The 25,563-nt window shown below is 32.4% G+C and overlaps 1 protein-coding gene and 1 long non-coding RNA gene across 2 annotated transcripts; both read left to right on the top strand.

The window, feature by feature from the left end:
• The first annotated feature begins 13,941 nt into the window (after nt 1-13,941).
• Nucleotides 13,942-16,056, top strand: LOC114381207 (GATA transcription factor 21-like). The gene is made up of 3 exons (XM_028340405.1): nt 13,942-14,380; nt 14,534-14,905; nt 15,345-16,056. The coding sequence occupies exons 1-3, from the start codon at nt 14,162-14,164 to the stop codon at nt 15,696-15,698; spliced, it is 945 nt and encodes a 314-aa protein (XP_028196206.1). The 5' UTR covers nt 13,942-14,161; the 3' UTR covers nt 15,699-16,056.
• Nucleotides 16,057-18,618: 2,562 nt separating this feature from the next.
• Nucleotides 18,619-21,207, top strand: LOC114381459. Its single transcript, XR_003660047.1, has 2 exons — nt 18,619-18,876; nt 20,312-21,207. It is a non-coding gene; the product is annotated as an uncharacterized LOC114381459 (long non-coding RNA).
• Nucleotides 21,208-25,563: the final 4,356 nt, after the last annotated feature.

The raw sequence follows: 25,563 nt of genomic DNA, 5'->3' as shown, positions 1-25,563 counted from the left end.
AATTATATTGATATATATGTAACTTTTTTTAGTGTACTTTTTAGTTCCTTTAGATTTAAACAGGGCTCTTCACAGTTCACACAATAAGTCTTATCACTCGGGCTAAAAAGAAGGAAAATAAAAAACTAGCTAGTATCTATAAGTATTAATATATTATTATTAATAAAAAACGATATTTTAATTTAATTTTTATGTTTGTTTAAATGTTTTTGTCCTTCGATTAATTATACTCCGCTACATCCATTTTGAACTTCTCCTACTAGTTTACTTCTATTTCGTTTGGAAGAGTCTACAAACAATTTGTTTAGACTTATCGTATGTTATAAGTATTTGTGAGAGTTTGGGGATATTTATAAAATTATCTCATGATTTTTCCAAAAGATGCCAATTTGATCTTTACGTTAGTTTAGAACTAACACGGTTAAACATTTCAATATAATGACAACCACCAAAAAACAATGCTTATTTTGGATTATTTTTCACACGCATAATTAACGCAATGATGGTTTTTAATATTATATTGTATTATAATAATTTTACATAGGAAAATCCTTTCTATTTTAGTGATTGTGTATTCAAAAGTATTTTTTATTAATATTATAAAATATTTATTATATCAAAATCAATTCCTTTTTATATAAATATTTTCAAATGTAAAATTATTTTTATTCGTAAAAATTAAACTTAAATACGAAAGAGTTTAAAATAATTCATACACACTTCTGTTTATTTAACTAAGTTGGACTCCTAACTTATACTTGCTTTAAAATAAAATATTTCTATAAAATATGCAAACAAAAGAAATGCTTTATAAAATAAAATTGATATAAAATTAAGTTTACAAACTCTAATGCAAAAATTAAGTATCATTTGTACCCGTTTCTTTTAATAAAATTTTATTGGCTGATAAAAAAAAACTGAGGAAGGAGTCTCATCGGGAATCGGCCAATATTCCATTTGGAGGTTGGTTTTCTCATTTTTGTGCATAATTGTTCCGTCGCTATACTACTTGTTATTATGGATGCGAAATCTTATCGGTAAGTGTACTGAGTCGTGCCAATAATAATAAAACGATAAGAATTCGAATATTGAACTCAGAGAACTTGTTTCATTTAGTGAAACATCATTCAATAAACAGACATTTGTATAAAAAGACAATGAACATGAATAAAATTATGGTGTTTGCTATTCTAATTACTAATTACAGAAAATATAAGCAAGTGGGTGTCAAAACTGATAATTAAAAGCGTTGGGTCCTCCTACTGAGTTACTTGATGCAATTAAGGGTTTTTCTCTATTCAAAGATGTTCATGTGTTCTACATTGAGGACAACATTCCCAAACATCGATGTCTCCCATGAATGGACTAATTCTAATTAAACTTCATTCTCAGATGTCTCGTTGAACTTAACTTAACCGAACAACATTAAGGTCACAACATAATAAAACTAAATCACCGCACTCCGTGTCGAGACATACGATAATCTAGCCCGTTCTAAGGATGCAATACATTTTCCAATGCTAAAACTCCTAACTTTACATACAAATGGGTGATCAAGCCACAAACATGCATAGATTAAGCACAAATAGAAACATTGAACACATAAAAATAACTTTAAATAGATAGGATACGGATTTACATCAAGTTCTCAGTAGAATTTTCCAACAAAGGGGTTTAGTCTTCCATCACAAGGCTGCACCTTTCACAAGCAGGAAGATGGTTTTCAGAGAAAATAGCAGATTACACAGTGGTGGGGATGTCTCCTCCACCTCTAGAAACCTAAAAATCACTCCTAAACCTAAGATCCTCCTAAAAGCTAAGGTTTTTGCTTCCTTGCTTTGTTTTGCACCTCTATTTTCTGTTCTTCACACTCTATCCGCCAAGCTCCCCCTTTTCTTTTCATTTCAGGCTTTAAAAATGGTTTTCTGTCCTCGAAGGCGCACTTAATGCCATTTTCGCGCTTAGCGCGGGTAAGTGATCTTTGGCTAAGTGAGCCAGGCGCTCTAAGCGCTAGAAGAGACAGATGACTCGTTGGGCGAGCTGGTTACGCGTTGGACACGTGTTTGCGTAGCAGATTCCCTTCAAGATTCCTCTTACTCGCTAAGTGGGTTGATATCTCGCTTAGTGGATGATACTCGCTAAGTGCATGGTTCAGGCTTAGCAAGGATACCAGCTACTGCACCTTTCAATACAAAAATTAATCGTATATCACGACTAGCAATAACCCACCATATGACTGAACTCAGGTACCATTTATCCCTTTTGCATGCCCTGTTTAGTAACCTTTCAATAAAGGAAGCAAATGCAACATATAAAAATCCTTTTATCTAAAAGCATAAAGCTTTTTTTTTTAACATTAAATCCATAAAGTTACTCAAGTAGCTTCCTTTCCCTCCAATAATACTTAACTTGATAGCTAGCCACAAAACAGTAGAATTCTATTAGATAATGAAGATCATTGCCACATAATCTTTTGGCAGTGAAACTGGAACCTACTCTCAATTAACCTTCAAAATTTTCCAATATCAATTCAAGCAAAGAATTGTGAAATATTGCAGTTAGGATTTGCAGTTTGTTATTGGTCCAAGCGAGACAAGGATGCATGAACGGACATCATCATAATCTAATTTCATAACGTGAGAACTGACGAGGCAACGAAGCTTCAAGTTGAAGTTTTTAGTTTCTAACAACTAATTTCAAGTTGTACCAAAAAGAGAAATGGCAACAAAATAGGAACAATTGGCATGGCGTGTATCTCTAAAATTGATGAAGCAGGGGCGAATCAAATGAGAGTGCCACGCTTTTCACTCCCGTACGCCACCACTTGATGCTCAATCTTGATTCTTGAAACATATATGCCCAATGACCCATTTATTCAACTTGTGCATTGATGGTACCCAAACTGTTCATGTGTTAAGGGGGACCTCGTCCAGAATTTATATCCAGCCTTATCTTAAATAGAGTACATGGGTCACGTGCCCAATGAGTGGATCCTTATTACATCTGGTGAAATTAGCCATAGAATAGAATAAGGACTCCTTTGTAACAATTTACAAAGATGATGTTATTGTTCGCGTTACACTTTTAATTAGTTCCCAAGATTATTTTGAAATCCAATCTCTGCACACTCACCTCTTCCATGAAATACCACGCATGTGAAATTTACCTAAAATTACATTAGTTAGTAGTATTTCAATGTGATTTTGGATAAGCTAACGAGAATTCAAACATATACTTAAGAGGAAGGTTTTCCTTCTTCTTTTTATCCAATAAATGTCAAACTATATTATTATCATTATGGGTGGTGATGATGATGCCCATATTGGATTATTGAATTTTAGAATAAATTTGGAGTCATACTTCAAGCTTTTTACATATATAAATAAAATAATTAAATGACATATGAAGAGTTTAATATCATATAATGATAATATAAAATATTTGGAGTCATACTTCATCATTTGTGTGATTTTTAACATAATTATTATAAAAATTAATCAATTTATCATGAGTTATAATTAGATAATTTTGTAAAACTATGTTAAAAGAGTCATACTAACGTTTTTTTAGTGTATCGTTAAGAGAATTATAGTACCATGCAGTAATACTTCTAAAGTTTTTTGATAATTTGACAACATAAATAGTTACTTCTAAATCCAATCCAACTATAATGTTCTATCCAACAATTCAATCACGCAAATAACACTGAAACACTTAGAACATGGGCAACTAAGCGCATGCGTGTTTGAATTAGATTCGCGTTATGTCCATAGAGAAGCAAGCTAGTGAATATAGCTGCTGCGTTATTTTGCCATTTTAACGCGATTTTGCTGCCTGAATGTGGATTCAAGACGTACGTGTTTCCAAACACTTTAAGACTATGCGTGAAGTGAATTAAAAAAATATTGAAAAGTCTAAATGTACTGAGGAGTATAATAGATCATGAATTAGGAGGAAAAAAAAACTATTTAACAGTAATTGAAAATAGAGTATTAGTTAATAAAAAAATAGTATTAAAAAGATAAGAGTCAAGAAAAAAATCAAAAGGAAATAAAGTTAAAATATTAAGTAGTTAATTGAATAAAATTAAAAATTCGATAATAATTTTGTTAATGAAAAAATTATTTAAACATGACATAACAATAAAAAATATCACAATTTTTTTCTTAATTATGTAAATTAGTAGTAGATAAAATTGTTTAAAGTTATACAACTTTTTTCGAGAGTCAAATCATGCTTTAGAGCATTCTTAATATATTGACAGCCAAACACGCACAAATCTTTTTTGTTTTGGCATAATATTTTGTTGTCTTTCACTGGGTTGATTTAACTTGTGTGTGCATTTAAAGCTACGTACCAACAACACAAGTATATCGAAAGTGGATATTCTAAATTATATCAATAGACAAGTGATAATTAAGAAGATAAAAACAAAAAAAAATGTTTATTTTATTTGGTAGATGTTTTTGAGGAGTTTATGAAAAATTATCTATGCTTATAAAAACAGTTTATAATTTTATAACCTTTTAGTTTATTTTTTATATATAGAAAAATCTTTGTAAGATGTACTATATGTATATCAAATCAAGTTTTTTTTAAACTTATTCTAAATAAAATTAATGATCAAAATTATGGTATAAAATACATAATAAAAAACTTATTAAATAAATAATTGATTAAACTGTTTATCTAGATGCATGCACTTTATTCCTCCATATTTCTCTACATAAAATGTTAAAATTATTGAATACTTACACTTCCAAATTAAACTATATTAATACAACAATATCTCAAACGTCACATGTCAGGACCACAAACAATATGGCATTTGCAAGTTGTAGCTATCCTGTTCAATGAAATTAAATACAACTACCAGTTTGAATTGATGTAATAATAACGATCACATGGCATTTTTAATCTGCATCATTAATATAAAGTTAATCAATTTTTTTTTGCTGAAAAACTTAATCAATTTCATTTCTAGTAATTCTTATATGAAAATAAATAAGAATTCGTCACTTCTAAAATGAGTAATCCTTGCTCAAGAAGATTAAGTAATTAAGTAAATCACAATTGTTGAAGAAAAAGTTAGCAGTTGATATCATGCACATATAAAAAAGAATAACAAATAATTAATCAATATATTAAAATATCAATCATTAATTTTTTTGTTAATGATTAAAATTATTTACGTTATCTTGATCTCACCGTTAGGTTTTAAAGTATATATGATATACATATTTATTTTTCAAAAGCTATGTAAAGCTATCTTTTTTAGACTTTTACTCAAGAATAAAATAACCATACATAATGAACATTGTTGGCTTTCCACTTTATGAATTCCATAGATTCAAAATTTAACAATTTATTCATAGAAAATGATATGACTTTGGGAATTTTGTTTTTAATTAGGAGACTAGGGAGATGTGCTGTTATCCATTTCATACTAATTGCATGTTGTAGTTCTCTTTCCTCTCTGTATTTTGACTTGTTTATTTGGAGTATGTAGTTATAATCAGTAAATTTGAAAAGAAGGGCATTTTAAGCAGTATATAAATTGAAAGTGAAATCAGGTCACGAATCATGATGTGCTGCATTTGCAATGAAAGAAACCCAAATCAGGCTTCAACAAACGTTATTGGAACCCAATTCACAAATCATGATCTGCACCTGTCACCAACTTCAGCTAGCTATCCAATTGTCGTCAACAAAAGAAAATGAAATCATCTGATTTTGTTGAAAAAAAAGGCGATCAAAAAATTATATATATATACATATACATATTTCCACCAATGAATTTCCTACCTTGATCGTTCACGGTTTCATGTTCCAATAAACAGGGATCAGAATTAAAATTCAGATATATTATTGGTGATAATGGAATGGGAAATTATTTATTTTTAATAAACATTTGTTTAATTACGTGTCCGATTGTTTTATTATTTATAGTGACAGTACTTTAGGGATACTGACCATGCAACTTGATTAATGAATCATTGACTTCCTAATATTACTTTATTAGGTAACAGTTGAAGAATTGAAATGATCTGAATCAAAACTAACCTTGTTTTCTTTTAGTTAGGCTGTCCGTAGACTCAATATATAATTATCGATCGATCAACGTTGATCCATTAGTTAAGATCCGTCCTTGGTTTTTACTTTTCTTTTATAATTTGCTTTAGTCAATACTCGTCTGAGTCGTCTCCGTAACTATAAAAACAAAATTACATTTCATTTTTCTTGGATCAATCAAATACATTGGGAGTCTATAAATCCACATATATTATAGATTTACCATTTTGCGAGATAAAGTTTAATCTGACTTACCATTATTACTATATATACCTTTTTCTAATTACTAGAAATCCTTTCAAGTAGTAGTAGCTAACGTTGTTGCTAATTAAGTCATTGGCTTCTCAGCAATTTCATCATTTGCATGCAAGCTTAGCTTGACATGTTTGGCCTTTGTATGCCAATTTAATTTATCGTGGGAGGGGAGGATGCCAATTTATATTCATCACGATTCAGAGAGCTTAGTTTTGCCTCTTTTTTATTTATTTATTAGCAAGTGTTGTTCTTGCTTTGTTGTTACTTGATCATGAAAGATTCACTCTTCACTGAAGTAATTAATTTCCTTTATTTGATATGAACTATATAATGGATTAATGCTGAAATTATATATGCTTTTAAAAAAATAAAAATTGGAGAGGAGTGCAGAAATTAAAGAAAAGAATGCTAGATTTAAAGTTTGGAAAGTACGCAATTTTACAAATTTCAATGCAGTGTAACAAATTCTTATACACCAAATAAAAAAAGAAATTATTGTTTTCAGAATAAAAATATATTTAGACTCTCCCAAGTTTAATGCAAACATGCATTTACTCAATTACGATTTGATGTGAACCGAATCTGATTATTTCATTCATAAATTAATCATAATCCAACCCACAACCACTGGGATTGTGCACATCCTAAACTAACTTAGCTGTCTTTTGCTTTGCTCATCTGTTTCCAGTTTCCACGGCTCCACACCTTTTTTGTCAATAATGGATAATGATAATGGCGTTAGCCGCGTTACATATCTCATACCCCTGTAACTTATAACCTAAACTTCGGAAATAATCCTCTGTGCCCTCTTATGTCACATCATTTCGGATGCCGATGCTTAAATCTTGTCTAGTTTTTCCTCTTTTTTTTTTATGTTTTAGATATGTTCCGGCTGTGTCAGATGACTTAAATCACCTTGGATTAAATTCATAGTAAAAAATAATGAATTATGTTTTCATGGTGAAGGTAAAACAATAAATAATTACTTTATTTTGTTATTGTATCACCATGGTTTTGAGGAATAAAATTGATTCTGAGGTGTTATTCAAACACGTTATATATCAATCAAATAGTTGTGCAAAACTTTATCTAATGTGGCTTTAGGAGATAAAATGCAATACCAGCTATCAGCAGGAGAACTCTTAGTGATTGGGCCTTGTTTTCATTTTGGGTCTTTAAGAAAGGGCTTTTATATGGCCCAACCAACTTAATCAGCTGTTAGTTGCGATAACGTGGAATCATTAAGAGTGTTGGAATCACTATGACAATTCCCATCTCTATCACTATCACTATCATGTTTGTGGTCGCCGCGGAAGGTGGCGAGGCACAACTGCCAAACCTTGATGCTACTACTATATGGTAATAACCAATAAGCCCCTTTCACGAATATTGGTCACATAATTTTGGGTTGCTTTTATTCTGGACCATAACATTTTTTTGTAACCCATTTCAGTTATCAAACCTACGTGTCATTCATTGACTTAAACAAACCGGCATATCTAAAGAAAAAAAAAAAAAACTTTCATGTGGTGTATATTTACAAGGTATTAAGACTAAGACATCTTAAATGTTTGCGTTTACCAAGTATCAACAAATATACATGGGGTGTTTAGGAACGCAAATTTAATGAATACGTAGTATATTATTGTGCACAATACGGGGGTACCCTGTTTGTTGCTTGCTACTATTGTATTTTTGCGGACTCGCGCGGAGTTGTTGCTCTTATGTTTTAATATTGTAATATGTAAAAAAAAAAAAGTTTTAATATCGTAAACTATTATGATATTATCATTGGATTATTCTAAAGGACACAACTTAGTTTTGTACACTTGAAAATTTTGTAAGTATATTTGGCGTCATTTACAGCCTGTTTTAATTCAACACTATTGAATATAACATTAGACATCTTTGGATAAATTTCTACCAAAATACTTTTATAGGAAAAAAAATAGAAAAAAGTTTTTCTTCAGTTTATGTTGAAGTTAAAAATCAACTTTTGGAGGAACTAATATGAGAGAATTTTTATAAATTAATTTATACATAAGTTAACTTCAATTTATAGAGATTTGGTTCTTATTTTTAACTTTTTTTTTCCTATAAGTGTTTCTAGAAAAATTTGTCCAAATATACCCATTGTTTGCTTATAATGCATCTCTAATTATTTCTGGTTAATGTAGTTTTAAACTTCACAAGTTAATTTCCTTAATTGTACGTAAGATTTTTAAAATATGAAATTGCATATATGTGTGTTTGTAGCTGTGTCCCAAAGACAGACATACGTCAAAATATATAAATGCTAATACTAAATATAATTTTTGTGTCCAACCCATCATAATTTAGTACTTGAACGTGATATCAAACATGCAACTATGCAAGGACGATCTAGTTTTATCCATTTAACTAGATCAAAGTGAACAGTACCAGTTCGTATACACGACAACCGTACGTTGGCATCACAAGCATGACCTAATCCTTCAACCTCTTTGATATTGCCGTTGTAGCTAGACAAATGAAACTCTACATCCTCTACTATATATAGCCCAAAGTAATAGAATTAGCCTTACAAAACACAACCCCCCAAAAGTTTGTAAATAATTCAATTCTAACTTTGAAGTGTCCTCCTAAAGGAATCAAATCAAGTGGATTTACCTTATGGGAACTTCTAAACTATTAACAAAATGTATATTTAGTTAGCCTCCTTCATTTCTTCCAATTTTTTATTTTTGTAGATGGAATTTGATTTTCGTCAACCGTGGAATACTAAAATCAGACAGAAACCATTATTATTTATATACCGAAATGAATTATTTTTGTCTTCTATCTAATTTCTGACGTACTAATCATACGTATTCCTTTTGGTTTCGGCTTGATTTTCTGTATCTGCATGATCAGTCCCCTTGCTTGAAATCATTACAATAATGACAAACGTAACAATAATATATACACTTCCACAAAATTGCGACCATTCATTTACGTTATACAAAATTATATTACACGTCCATTAATGTGCATATGATTTTTTTTCCACCAAGTATATCTCTTAACGAATAGTGAGAATCAAATTCCTAACAACATTCTTAAAGAACTTAGTCATCTAGCAACTGTACTGGTCTACTGGATGCTGATTTTTAATTATTCGAGTGGCTCATTAGGTTAGTAGCTGCTTCCCATAGCACAGTATTATGAAATCTTTAATTTCATGATCATAGCCTTACCCGTGCCCATGAAAGTTCTGCACCCACCATAACACACTCAGATATAGAGATAGAAAGAGAGGGGAGAGAGAGCGTATGTGTGTGACAGTGTGAGGGGGCCACGGGCCTTCTGCTATATTGAGAGAAACCAAAGTGTCATGTTGCTCATCAAAAGCGATCGCCCCCTTGCCAATTTTGAAAAATACCATAATTTTGGACTTACTTTGTATTACAGACAGCAAATACATGATAATTTCTAATGAAGTCCCTGTCAGAGACAGCATTCACACTAGCATCAAACGTGTACAGGAGTGATTTACAACCCGCATACGTAGCCTACTTTGTGATCGTAAAAATTACAACCATTATTATTTGGGCGCTCATATTGTTTTTAATTTTGTCGATAAACCTCTCCTATGTTCCTAAATTGTTTATGGGTCACCATTCATGTTTCGGTTGGCAGTGTTGTACAGCGGGTTATATATGCCTCAATTTTCAACATTGCTCGCTCTCTCGGATATTTTTGCTATGAATAGTAGTAGTAGTGAAGTACTTATCCAGCACAACAGTTATTATAGTTAGGGTTCTACTTAAGAGAGCAATCGGGAAAAAACTAGAATTACAAGTTACATTTCTCTCAAAGAGATGTTTGTCTTTCTCTTTTTACTTTAAATATTATTCTCGTTTTTCTATATATATATATATATATATTTTGCATTTGAGTTTTTTTTAATGTCGATAATTTTTTTCTCTCGTTGTAATTCTTGATATGATTAAAAGTTAGTTTGATAAACATTTTAGATAAAATTTGAAAGATGAATTTCATATATATTAAAATCAACTAAAGTATAACTCATCTATTTTTACTGACAATAAAAAATTATTATTGTTATAACTCTTAAGGTAGTTACTATTGTAAAAGTTAAAAATTTATGCTAGATACATGTGATAACCAATGTGCATAGTAGATTATGTAATGAAAACATATAAGAATTAGTAATATTCTATCATTTTTTTGTTTTTTTTTGTGTGAATCATTGGAATTTTGATATCCTCAGAGTTTTTGTGCAGTAGGTGCTTTAAATTGCTAATTCATATTGTTTTAATGATTTTTATTTTGCAGAAATACAGGCAAGGGATAAAAAGAGAAGTTGAAGCCTAAAAATTCGCGCTTAGTGCACTAGGCTCGCTTAGCAAGATGTTGTCGCTTAGTGGGAGGATTTTCACTTAGCATTAGAAGCAGCATGGGGAATCTACAATCAGGCGAAGGAACGTTTAGCGCACATGACACACTTAACGCCCTACCACTTACTCACGGCTAGCATGTATTCGTGAAACCTCAAGCTCAGGAGGGTTTTTAAGTGAAATACAGAAAAAAGATAGGGGAGTTCGTGCAAAAGAATAGAGAGCCCTAAAGCTTGAGCTAGAGGAATAAAACAATCATTGAAAGTCCATTCTCTCCCACAAATTCATCTTCATTCCTTATCCCTTCACCTTTTACATTCTTTTGTACATTTGAGACCTTCATGACTATGAAGGACTAAACAACCAATTGTTGGGGAGCTTTCTATCAAACTCTCTTGATGTAAAGATTCTTACTATCTATTTAATATTATTACTAGTTTCATTGTTCCTTCCTGCGTTTATCTCCATGTATTTGGTTTGATCATCTATGCTGTTAGGGTTTAAGCATTGAGAAATGTGGTTAATCCTTAGAACTTGGAAGAGCATCTAAAATGCTTCATTGCTAGGGATAGTGGTAGTTTAGTCGAATTGTACATCTCTATTAATCATGCAGTTTAACTAGTTTAGTTCTTAAGAGATTAAGAAAGGAACTAGGAAAATTAGGCTCTCTTATGTGAGAAATCACGGTTATAGTACTTTAATGGATATATGTGATAACTAAAGTATTATTAAATAGATAAAAATTAACCAAATTACATCAAAAGAAGTTTCGGTAGGAAGCCCCCAACATAATCAACTCCTGCATTCACTTTTCTTCGTCAATCTCAATGTTTGTTTTCTTTGCTCAGTCTTAGTTTAAAATCACATGATCGTCTAATTTATAAACAAAATGATTTACTTCACACTTCTCCAATTCATTCATTAATTGCACACAAATTGAATACAAACTAGTTTGAGTACAAATAAAATTCATGCGAAAATGATACTTGATTTTACCATTTTAAAAATACTACTCGAACAAATTGGTGCATTTGTCAAGGAGTTAACAACATGATGATTTGTAATTAAATAATAATATTATTATGTGTATTTTCATTTTAATCTTGATCATTTAAATATGATCTATTAGGGATGGATCGAGGAGTCAAGCAAGGACCTTGACCCCCTTCCTTAAGATCATTTGTGTATATATGAGAAAAAACTAAAAAAAAACTAAAAATTAAAAATATTAATAAAGAAAAATAGGTTTTTGAGTTGTTATTTGCTTGAAATTTTTTTAGTAGTAGATCATATCTATAATTGTATCTATATAATTAATAATAAAATATTTTTTTAACATATTATTTATTAAATAATTATTTAAAAAATTGACCCCTTTTAATACACTCCAAAATCCTTTCCTGCAATCTAATGGTCCATATTTACAAGTCTCATCACATCTCTCACAATAACCATATATATGTATTTTTTTATCAGCTAAGATAGAAAAGTATAGGTACAAGGGGTACGTACAATCCATGCACAAAAAGGAAAATAAAGAAAAATCATGCAGCTTGTTCACTTGGTTATATCCTATTTATAAACGAAGAAATAAATAGAAAATACCAAAGGAATTAATCAAATTATCAAACCATATATTCTTTTTATTTCTTCCTCATATGATTATTACATGCATTACCTATTACATTATTTATTTATTTATTTTTGCTCGGGAAATTAGAGCCTTTAGAGTCTGTGGTAGATGAGACCCTATCGGTTTGTCAATCTAATTATATAGTGAGAACATATATATATACACAAGACATGCATGTACTCAGGTGTTAACTGGTTTACGTCATAATCAAGTCCGTTACATGTATGAAAAATCAAATTAAGTATTACTACATTGAGATCAGAAGGTTTTTAAATTTTTGAGAAATGAGATAAGTAAGTCAGTTTTTTTATTTTATTTAGTAAATTAATTTTTTTAAATGCTCATATTTTCTTTAAAAGATCACGTACGATTATGATAATTTTGTTTGAGACTAATAGAATTATTATAAATGATAATTTTTTTCTAAATATTGAATATAACCGCATATTCAAATCGTTTTGTCTGTCGCATATCTAGTATTAGAAAAATCATTGCCTTATAACTTATTTTCTCTTTAATTTGTTACTTTTGAAGAATGAAAACGTAGATGGTATATCTACTACATTTCGAGACGGCGCTAGAGTGAAGATATTAGAAACTTAAAAAATGGGTGTGGCGCCTCCCCAAAAATATTCTCATTCTGTGTTAGGACCTGTCCATTTGCCTGCACCAGCATTCAATGCTTTTTGGCAATGCACATGCAAAGAGGTCTTGCTCATATCTTTCTTACACCTTGTTCCAGCCCCAAGCAAAAACTATAACGCTAGGGTTAGTAATGCAGCTAAAGCAAGGGCTTGTAGCGGTAAAAAAAACTTTTTGCAGATAAGGTTGTCATACGTATGGGGTCAGCGTAGTAGCATTCCACACATGCACTCCTTTTATTTTGTCTTTTTAACTTTGTCTCTTTTAGGTGTCATGAAGTCACGTGAACCTCTTATAGCGATGGCTTTTAATTTGTTACAAACTGTTCGCTTCAGTTACTTCTTTATCCTTTTAATCTTATACTTACCCCTCTCCCCCCTAAAACACATGTCTAAGGAGAGCATGCCGGGGAATCTCCGGGAATAGAAACCTTTCCTATTTTATATTAGGTTGAATTCCACTTCTCATGTTCTTACTATTATCATCTTACAAATTTGATTTCTCCATTTGTTCATAATTTTAATTTTCTACCATTTTAGAGATAAAAAGTGAAAAACTTTGAATATAATTAAATCTTAAATTGAGAATTAATTTCATAATTAATTCAAGAAAATAAAGCTTGTGCATATATTTTGAAGTCTCACCTTGAGAAACCAAAATCTTAATTGTAGTTGTAAAAATATATATTAAATATGGACATAAAATTTGAAACAAAAAAAAAAAACTGTAAAACGATTATAATAAGAATAACGAAAGTGCAGTTAACTGAGTTAAGTACTTATATTAATAAATATGTCATATGTCCCAAAAGTTTCCCATACGGACATTAACCAATATAATTAAAATAAGATCGAGACACATACATAGTTGAATTGATACCCATTTAATTTAGTAATACAAAACAAAAATTTATCCTACTTTGGAAGTGTAGAAAAGATCATGGTATAAATTGAAGTATATGATGATACAAACTTATCTCCGCCGTTTCCCATTCTTACAAGAGTAGCGTGTAGGAACTGTTGGCCATTTCTTTTCTCTCTATCTTCTTCCACCTTTGTACTGGAAAAAAGGAAGACCGTTTCAGTTGCATAATATTGTACTGATCCCTTTCTCTCTCTCCCTTGGATCTCTTTGTGGCTTGGTTTGTCTGTGTGTGTGTTTTTATGTGTGTTCTCCCATCATGATTCCAGCCTATCGCCACTCAGTATCTTCTGTTATGCCTCTGGATCTTAATGAAGATCAAAACCACGAGTTCTTCAGTCCAATTCATCACCCTTCCTCTTCGTTTTCTTCTCTATCTTCATCATATCCTATTCTCTTCAACCCGCCAAATCAAGATCAAGAAGCTCGATCATACTACTGGGAAACAACAAAGCACTTACCAAGTCATGAAGAAGAGGTGACACATAATTAAATATCCATAATATATCTATACTAATTGAGATTCAAATACATATATATACCCCGCATAATCTTTAAGATCATTATGATATATTATTACATATCTATCTGACTCCTTGTTAATTTTGATCTTGCGATCTTTTGTTATTAGGCTGAGAAGATTATCCCTACTAGTGGATCATGGGGTCACTCGGTGGAAGAAAGTGAGCATAAGGTGACAGTTTGGAGAAAAGAAGAGAGGAATGAAAATCTTGCTGAAGATGGTTCGGTGAAGTGGATGCCTTCGAAGATGAGAATTATGCGGAAGATGTTGGTGTCCAATCAAACTGATGCATACACTTCAGACAACAACACTACGCACAAGTTTGATGATCATAAACAACAACTGTCGTCACCGCTTGGAATTGATGATAACAGCAGCAACAACTATTCAGACAAAAGTAACAACAGTATTGTTAGGGTTTGTTCTGATTGCCACACCACCAAGACTCCTCTATGGAGGAGTGGACCAAGAGGCCCCAAGGTACACACCTTATCTTATTAAAACACAAATCCCAATAATCGAATCCGTACTCAACAATTTTCGTACTAACCAATTTCTTCCCTTTCAATTAATTTTTAGTTTAATCACAGTACCGCGACACAACAAATCATTTAAGCTCTTAATTTACTTATAAGACTTGTCAATGCTCAATAAGTAGAATTAACTAGAATAATGTAGTTATTATTATTAGAGTCTTATTAATCAGTGTTCTAATCCTTAGGACACTGGTTAAAAAATTAAAAGAAAAAATATTTATTATATATATCATAAGAGAATAAAAAAAATTATAAACAATATAATTTTACTTATTTTAATAAAAAAATTACTTTAAATTTTATCTTTATGACACTGGTTAGTATTGTCTTATTCTTCTTTTTCTTCTTATTATGTTGAAATTAAAGTTATTTTTGTGTGACAGTCGCTTTGCAATGCCTGCGGAATTCGACAAAGGAAGGCAAGACGAGCCATGGCAGCTGCTGCGGCGGCAGCATTGGGAGATGGAGCAGTTATTGTGGAAGCTGAGAAATCTGTGAAGGGAAAGAAGTTGCAGAAGAAGAAAGAGAAGAAGACAAGAATTGAGGGTGCAGCTCAGATGAAAATGAAGCGGAAGCTTGGAGTTGGAGCAAAGGCATCACAAAGTAGAAACAAGTTTGGTTTTGAGGATTTGACATTGCGCTTGAGAAAGAACTTGGCTATGCATCAAGTTTTCCCTCAGGACGAGAAGGAGGCTGCGATCCTCCTCATGGCTTTATCTTATGGCCTTGTTCATTGATGAACCTTAATAGCTAGCTAGAGCTACCACCGCTTCACTTAATTTCAGATCGTTAATTAATTAGGTTAATTTCTTGTCTTGCTGTCTTATGACTAGCTAGTTTTTGTTAGATTATTATTATTGTGTGAGATCAATGGTTTGAGTTATATGTGCGAGAAGAGTATGTAATATTGCAGTACTAGCTAGTTAGTTAGGAAAGGGGAGGGAAAATAAAGTTACATGGGTGTGGGGGTGATCTTATGTACTTCATATAATATTATGTCTGATTTGAACAAGTTGAGGACCAAAAAGTGTGGGTCTCTTCTTGATGTATCTTAAAAATTAAGTTCAATAAAATTTACAAGCTGGGTTTTGTATATGGTTAGCATGCCATCATTGCTTACTTTTGTATTAAATTTTATAATCAGTTTTATGTAAATTTCTTAATATCTTTTTTTGTGTATGTAACCTTTGTGTTTAATTGTGAGAATTAAAGATAAATAATATGAGAGAATTTAAAATAGCTCACACATCAGATTTAATCAATTGATCTAGACCTCTTTAATTATATGTAGCCTTGAATCACTTATTTATAGTTATAAATTTGATTATATTAATTTTGAAGGCATGCTTGTGTAATTAAGCCGGTATTTAGAATGAAGTAAAGCAGAATGTTATGGATGTAGCCATATAATATATAGTTTCAGATGAGAAAGCAACAGGACTACTTTATTTTCTATCTTTCGCACGTTGAGTTCGGGTCCTTTATATGGCCCTTCTCCACGGCTCACTTAAAGAGTTATTAATTATTCCACATATTGACCTGAAGAGCTTCTCAATCATGACAGTGATGATTCATGTCTAGGATGTAGCTTTTTGTTTCTTGAGAGACCTCTTTGTGGGATGCCCCGTTGATTTGGACTTTGTCTGCTTCATAATATATATATATTTTAACCTATGAGGAGCTTAATTATATTGCCTTGACAGAAAGATCGAACATGCAAGAACAAGTTCATCAGAAGAAAGCCGTGTATGGTGCCAATAATAGTAGTTCCAGTTAAGATGTCGATTCTAGCCAGTTGGAGACAAACGCCAGAGTGTGTTGTATGTATATATATGTTATCAGATTAGAGACCAGTGTTCACTTAAGTTGGCTTTATATCACTAAAAGAAAAAAATAAAATCGAGACGGAAATTTTGGTCGAAAGTTTTTCCCGTCGCAAGAAAATTAATGTGTCAGTTTTGAGATAAAATTTTACAAACTTTATTTTTAAAATAATTTTGTAAGTTGAGACGGAGTTTATCCACCGTCGCAATTTTGAAACGGAATAATAAACCCTCATAATTCTGAGACAGAATTATGTATTCTTTCACAAGTTTGGGGCAAAGTTTTTTTTTTTTTGCAATTTTATGACATAATCTTTTTTTCAATTTAGGGATGGAATTATTTATTCTGTCCCAATTTTTATCATAGTTTTAATTAAAGAAAAAAATAGTACATATGTAAACTAACAAAAAAATAATGTAATATATGCTAACATATATAACTCAAAAAAATAGTACATGATATAAAAATAAGTAATTTTATTTTAAATATAGCTTTTATTGTTATAACTTATATTATCACATTATTAAAAAAAAAAATTTTAGTAATTATATTATTTAGATTGTTAATGAGTATATTTTGGGAAAGAGTTTGGTTTTGTAAGTTTTAGTAATTACTGTATACCATTAAGTTTTGTTATCCCAAACCCTTAGGACAATAGCTTTTATTGTTATAATAGTACTTGAAGTATGTGTGTTTATACATTTCTTGAAAAGAACAACAAAATCTCAATGGCATGCATGTATTTTGTTAAAAGGTGTTATCTAAGTAAGTAAAGCTCTTTATAATTTATTGTAAAGATTTGAAATTTCACTTCTTTTCCGTCATGTGCAGCTATAAAGAAATTACTGTTTAATATTTAATAAGTTTTGCTACATGTTCGTGTGTGAGAGAGGGAGTGATAGAGTTTGTTATATATAACTTTTTTCTTTTTTTTTTTCTAATCTTTAACTAAGCACCATTTTGAAAAAAAAAATAAACTTTTCAATATTTTTTACATAAATTTTATAATTAATGATACTTGAAACAAGTTTTAAAATTCTTTATACTAGCTAGACGAAATGGAAAAACGCTAGTTGATAATTAAATAGACTACAAATATTTACAAGGATTATCATAGATTCATAGTTGCACTGCATGCACAAGTAAATTAAGAAACGTCAGTTAATTAAAAATTAATATTGTTGGCCATTGAGCAAGAGCAATGAATGATGTAAACGTGGATTGTGTGAAATTTCTGTATAAAAGTAATCATGTGCATGTCTCTCAGCGGGTTTATGAAAAAGTGATCCCTAAATCAGCCGTGATTTTTGTTTACAAATTGGCTTGAAGATGATTTTTTTCGTTTGTATGAAGAATACTTTTTAAACCCATTTATAAAGATTAATTCTTTTAATAAAAATCATATTTTTAATTGTCAATTCCCACATAATTCTCAAGGGATATATCTCAATTATTTAAACAAGAATGAGTGAGTTATTCTAAATCTCCTAATAAAAAATCACATGAAATCATTCAAATTTAGTAATATTGAATTTAAATCTTATGTATTTAACTGCCTTTAATAATTTAAGATAAAATTTTACTGTTTATAATAATTCTACTAGACTACAGCATCGTTTTTCTAACAGAGAAAAAAAAAACCCTCTGCTAACATATTTTTCTGTTTTTTGTTGAAAAAGTATTTTTGTCCTTTTGGTATTGGATAACAAATGATAGATTCCAGTGGTAAGATTGATAATTGGGCTGTAGTTGGCCCATCGTACGCGTCAGCGTTTCGTTATGTACGAAAATGGGCCCTAAATAAAAAGTCAAAATCCAACATACAACAAACAAGGGAAGAGACAAAGGAAAATGGTGTAGCAACGAAACGGCTCGTGACGTGTGAAAGATTAATCAAGAACGTGAACATCTCAGTTTGTTTTGTAGTACATCACACACAGTGCAGAGTGATCATCATCATTTCATTTGGTTTTGAAGAAATGACAATGGGCGAGACGCCCCCACCTGCATCTGTGCCTCCAACTGGGTTGCTTATGAAGCGGTGCAAGTTCATTTGGCGCCTTCTTTTGCTCTCTAATCTCGCGTTTGGAGGTCCCTTCTTGTCTCTTTCTATGCCCCCTTTCTTTTTTTTTTTTACTATCAATAGTGGGTCGTTGTTAGTTACTGTGATAGTCGGTTACATTGCCTTGTTAAGTGTTTGCCTTTCATGTGTTCGACACATTGCCTAAGTCAATTAACTTTGTTTTTTCTTTCAAACAAGATGCCCTCATTGCACGTGCACTTCACATGCTCTTCTTTTCACTCAGATTCTTGGTATAGGATTATAACATTCAAATAATTTGAAAGATGTCTTTGATTAAGGTGTTTTGTTGATTGGCTTGATTGCTATAGAAAGCTTTAGAGTGATTGTTTGTACTTTTGTATAGAGATGACGGCATTCATGGTACACTGCATTATTATGTACTGAAATACTTGTGTATGTTTTCTTTGGGTTTTCATAATTGCATTGTTATTTGTTATAATGGATGGCTATGCTGGGAAAGCAGCAAATTGTCTTTGCTGTTATCACTGATATTAAGGTATAATGTAATATCAGGAGTGTTTGTTTTGCATTTGAATGACATTCAAAAAATTTAAATCCAAAATTGGTGAACTTGAAATTAGTCTCTATTTGTGTATTTTGGGGTATGGAAGGGAGGATTTAAGGGAATTAATTGGCACATCTCGATGGTTATCATTGCCAATGGGATATTGGATTTTAGTCCCTTTTATCGGTAAATGAACACTTTTATTTTGTAACTGGAATACTGCATGTTGTGATTGGAGAACTGGTACTATTTGGACTTGTCTAACATGATTTTTCTGCAAGTCGAGTACAACTGTCACGTTCAGAATGAAAAATAAATTAAGAATAACAGTGGTTCAGGATGTTGTAAGATGTTTGCATTTAAATGTCAGTATGTCTAAAAATGAGTGGGACTGTTCTCTTTTTTTCTTTTCAGTTCTTGGTTACATTGATGAAAATGTTAGAAAATGACAGTTTAGTCATTGGTACCTTTTGTAAATAGCGCCTTAGTACTTTGCAGGCTGATGGAATATCTATGTTCGAAAATTCTGCCATGCGAAGTCATTGGTCACTTGAGTTATGTCAATTGCAATGTTAAGGCATAGTTTTCATCACCAATTACTAATGATTTAATCCCTTAAAGAAAAATTTAATGTCTTTGGGACATTGTCTTTATAAAATTGTGTTTTTTAATTTAAAAGGGATGTATGAAATTATCAGTATGACAGATAGTATTCATTGTTATACTTGTACTTATCACATGATGTTGCATCATAGCTAAAAAAAAACATTTTTGTTTGGACTCCGACTTCTCATATCCTTTCCAGACTTTTGATATTAAGAAGAAAAAAATTGGATGTATGCCTTGGCATGACTTTTGGCTTTGGTTTAGAGGGAACATTTGAAATATACTGATCAGTAGTTTTTTTTTTTCTCTCCATGATTTGCATTTGATTGCAGCTTATCTATTTGCAAGTGCAAAACAGTGTTGTTAAATTGCCGTTATGGCGGCGCCATGGCGGTATGGCATAACAGGTTTTTCAAAAAATGCCACCAAATAGCGGTGGCGTTGCGGGTTTCATATGACAGCCGCCATAGCCTTAACGGTCGTGGCAGAACGGCAGAAATGGTGGAAGACTGCTTTTTTTTTTTTTTTGAAATTTTCGCAATGGGTCGTGTTGGGCTGACCCGACCCAACCCTAACCCGATTTTTGCATGCAAAAGGGGATGAGCAGCACGAGCAGGAACAGCAACACGCGAACTCCAGCGGCACCACGCGAACGCTACGCAGCACCCCGCACCAGCACCTGCACCACGACGGCAACGACGGCGAACTCCACCGCGACGACAACCCCAGCACCACGCACACGATGAACAGAGGGCGATGGCGGTGGCAACGGCTACAATCTGCGACGGCAACCCCAGCACCACGCACACGATGCAAAAGGGGATTTTTGTTCTTTTTTTGTTGCTGTTCTTTTTTTTTTGTTCTTTTTTTTTTTCTGTTTGACACCCTTTTTTTATTTTTGGTTCTGTTTTTTTTTTGTTCTGTTCAGTCCTCTTCTAAATGGTTTTTTTTTCTGTTTTATCATGGTTAATTTTGAGGCGTCTGGTGGAGAAGAGGGAGAGGGAGATGCTCCACTACCTTATGATAACAACGAAGATGATTATGCTGGGATTGGAGAAGATGATTAGAGCCTCAACCTTTACTTTGCACTTTGCATTATGCTTTTATCCTTAAGTTATTTTGAACTCTTGAATGAGTTTATTTGGTGTTGGTACTTGGTTATTGTGTGAACTCATGAAACTTTTAGTTTATTTGAATGCAATCCATTGTTTTTTTAATTTTTTATTTATATTTATTTTTTATCTATTGTTTTGTTAATATTTATATGTGTGTGTATATATATATATATATATATATTTTTGTCTATCATGACGTTCGCGTTTTTCCGCTACACCATCCGCCATATTTTTATGACGGATTTTTGACTTTCTGTCATGAACTGCCATTCGCCATTAATAACATTGGTGCAAAACGAAGAGATTCAATGGAGATTAATAGAAGAACAGCACAAAAATCGCATAAGGGCAAAGCCAGTGTTGAAGTTTCTCCTGAATCCATCACAAGTTCAATTGATTTCAATTATAATGATTTCTTTGTGCCTGTCACAACACCTGTGAAAGTGCAGGCTCCTATTCCTGAAGAACAATGTGAAATTTTCCAGTGGATGCTGGAAGAGAAAAGAAAACTGAAACCTAAGAACCCTCTTGAGAAAAAACAAATTGACGAAGATAAGGCCATTCTTAAACATTTCCTGCGTGCAAAGTCAATTCCAAAGTTTTAACTTTAACTCTCGTGCTCTAACATTACCATATCACTGACAGATGAAATAGTTGGGTTAGGCTTTAAATTTTACCAGCTCGTCTCTTCCGAATTCCATTTTTTTGCTGGACAGTAATGAGTTAATAGCATTGCATTTCCAAGAGTTTTAGGAAAACTGGCATCCTGTCAAACCTAACCTAATGGAAGTCATGTATGCATAAAGCTGAGCAGTTGGGATAACTATAGCCTTCATCTCATTTACATAGAACACAAGATATTATGCTAGAAATATTGAGTTGGTGTTACATAAACAACTTTCATTGAAAAGGGGAACCATTACGCCGTACTGCTGGGTCTCTATTTGTCAATTGTATTCTTTCGGTTAACATGTGATATCTCTATTGGTTATGTGCCTGTATGAATGAGATACTTGCCGCTTATTATACCGAGTAAATTCTATGAAATGCGGGAGACGCAAAGAGTATATGTAAAAGAAGACATAAGAGATGATAGTGATATGAGAGGGGGAATATTAATATACATATGGCTATGTACTCCATTTATGTTGTTTGTGGCAAACCTGTTACGTGAAAACGGTAAATCACTAATATCCTTCAAGTGGGTCTGTGTGCATTAATCGAAGTGTCGTTTTGGGACTACTTGCTTCAGGTGGCTTTTATTGTCCCCAAATGCACTTGTTCTACTTCAGTTTATAGCCGTTGATGATGCATATCCTGCAGTTGTTATCCCAATACTCTTACTGCTGAATGAGTGGTGTTCAATTTTTTGTTTACGGTCGCTACTTGCATCACCGAATCCATTTAGAAACTTGAAAATAAATAAACATGCTTATGGCGGCATGGCATCTTACCCATGGTAGCTGACAGTGGTAAATTTAGTTGGTGCCTCAAACTTGTAGTGTGTCTAGATAACACAAGAGTCAATTCTACCCTACAAAATTATGGTGATACCATTTTTACTATGAATAATTAATTGATTATTTCTCACTATGAAACTAATTCAAACATTGTTGGTCCATTAGCAACGTTCTCATGAGTTAATCACACTAGCATCGTGGTTTTTGGATTTGCTCAAAAGTTGATGATGGACTAAGATGAAATTTGGTTGACATGTTCAACTGTTATTATATGGATAAATCCATACACTATCTTGGACTTGGATGTTTGGTTTTGTGGGTGACAATAGAGTCACCTTTGTTTCCCTGTGTGCTTGGAAGGGCGTTAGTAAAATTAATTTTATATGATTAATTCTAATTAAAATTAATTTTAAAATGATATGACTTATGTTTGAATATTTTTATTATAAAATCAAGTCAACAGAAAATTTTAAAAAAAAATATGTATTCAACGAAAATTATTCAAATTGTTTAAACTCAGAATAAATTTTGAACTTTACTTTAAAGTGAAACTAAACATGTGAAATTTTTTTCGAAATAATTCTTCAACATTAAATCAAACATGATAAAATTTCTCCAAAATAATTCTTTAACATGAAATTAAACACGCACTTCATTTCTTCTCTATTCACTATTTGGGTTTATCAACAGCGGTATAGCTATACCTTAATTAACCGTTTTAGCAGTAATTGTCCGTTTAATAATTTATCATCAAGCACCTCTTTTTTGAATTATCGAAACCAAATGAGCATGACACTCACAAATTCCACGTTCCTGGTTGGCCGAAAGTATACTGGACTTTGATTATGCTAGTTTTTGCTGGAGCACCTATCCATAATCGGAATCTAGAGATGAGGATTTATCTCATTTTGCTCTTTTATTTGGCCATCTTATACAGTTTGTGTCGTATTGAATTTTCCCTCTGCAATGCCTGGACCATCCACGTCTTAAGCAGTAATTCAAGTATCAAATCCTGCCACAGTGCCACTCACCACATGGTTTTTCTTCTCTGTTCATTTATCAGTCCAATAATACATGGATCTTTTGAATTTACCCCTACCTCCCCCGCTGCATGATCATAAAATGCCAATTGTAACAAAGTTAATGTGCTAAATTGATACAATTTTCTAAGAATATATTTAGATGTAGAAATTTAGAAAAAAAATTTAAATTATCATAATTTCAAATGTTTCATTTAAATTCATTCATTTTAAAATTCTTGTGTTTTTTATTTGGATAAAGAAATTAAATTTCTTCATTTTTAAAATTTCTCACTTGGAGCAACCACCTATTCTCCCTGTAAATTCCCCACTTTCAGCAACCACTTAGGTTTTCTTTCAATTTTCTCCCTTCAATTGCAGTCCCCGAAACACTCAATCCCCAATGGACTCCAAACAATGCCGCCTGCAGAAACCCTAATTTCCTCTCCCAACAACTCATGACCAATGACGGGGCAAGATTCGTGCCTGACGACTTCGGCCATGCCGCCGCCCGCCTCGCCGTGGCACAGCTTTGCGATGCCACGGAGTTCCATGGCGCCACCGCCTCGGCTCTCGATGCCTTCGCCGACGTTGCCGTTCGCGACCTCCTCGACCTGGGCCGAATCGCCGAGTCTCATGCCGACCGCACGCAGTGCACCGTCTTCGACACAATTCGCAGCATGGAAGACTTAGAAGCGCCACGAGCCTTCGCCAGCGCCGGCGGCATCAGAGAGATCATAAACTTCTTCGAATCCGCTGCCGACAAAATTTCGTTCGCCCAACCGATTTCTAATTTTTGGGTTGTTTAGGAATGACGCCGCATCATCCCGAGTTTTGATCAGATGGGTGAGGCTCCACCGGCGAAGCATATACCCACGTGGCTACGGGCGTGAGAGTGGCTAAGAGGGAGAGAGAGCGCTAGGGTGTGCGGGAGAGTGACTGAGTGAGGAATTTTAATTCCTTTATTTTTTGGTGAGAATTTGAAATTCTGTCAAATTAGTATATTAAAATATTTTACAAAAATAATAACATTTTAATTATTTTTAAAATATCCTATCCAAACAGATTATTTTATAGGAATATTCGCTTTAATTCCTCCCTCCAAACAATGTATAAAGGAAAAAGAGAACAAAATCAGTGGCCAGGAAACATTTCTTTGTAAGATTAACTAGGAATTCAACCTTGGTTTTATGACATCTGGTTACAACAATTTCTAGGTTATCATCAGATTGTTCTGTTCTAGTTATAATTACATTTTTCTATTAGTCTATGCAATGGAGTCATGCAGGTCCTCTATAATTTGCTAGCAACATGGGGTTCCAGTTCCTTTTCATTATCTTATCCTGCAACTTGCCTGTAAATCCATCTAAGATGGAATTCTTAAATGCATTACGGCAAGGAGTTCATGTGGCACCACTGACTTCCAAATGAAACTATCGCATTGTGTCATTTCTTTTTTTGGTTGTTTCACTCTTCTGCTGATAATTTTACTTTGTTACTAATGCCCAAGTAAAATGTGCATCAATTGGAAATATAAGCTTGACACAGTGGTTACAAAAGTGAGAAGGAAAGGGAGAGAAATCATGAGTTCAAATGGTTTCAACTGATATTTCTAACAAAATTAATATTTACCGATAAAAAAATTAAATTGATTTAAGGTAGCAAGTCATACTCTAGTAGCACATTTTGAATGCCTTTAAGCACCTAATCTGATGATCGGCTTATGTAAATAAATATGATATAGCACTACTAATTGCAGAATGATGTTTAAGGTTTCTAACATCAATTAAAAAATATATCTGAATTTCCTTCGTCATTTAAGGTATTAATTTTGTTTTTTTTTATATATCATTAGTTTATTGCTTCATGTCTTATTTCTATAATTAATATGTAAGAGTTTAAATGTATTTAATAATAACAGTCCCACTCGTTATTGTGTCGCTATATCTCTCCAAGAACAGACCTGCAGCTTCCACCACCGTTGTTGCAA

This window comes from Glycine soja, chromosome 13, assembly GCF_004193775.1.
Source record: "Glycine soja cultivar W05 chromosome 13, ASM419377v2, whole genome shotgun sequence".
Lineage (NCBI taxonomy): Eukaryota > Viridiplantae > Streptophyta > Magnoliopsida > Fabales > Fabaceae > Glycine > Glycine soja.
The sequence above is the reverse complement of the archived record's forward strand: the minus strand, read 5'-3'. Positions and strand labels throughout refer to the sequence as shown.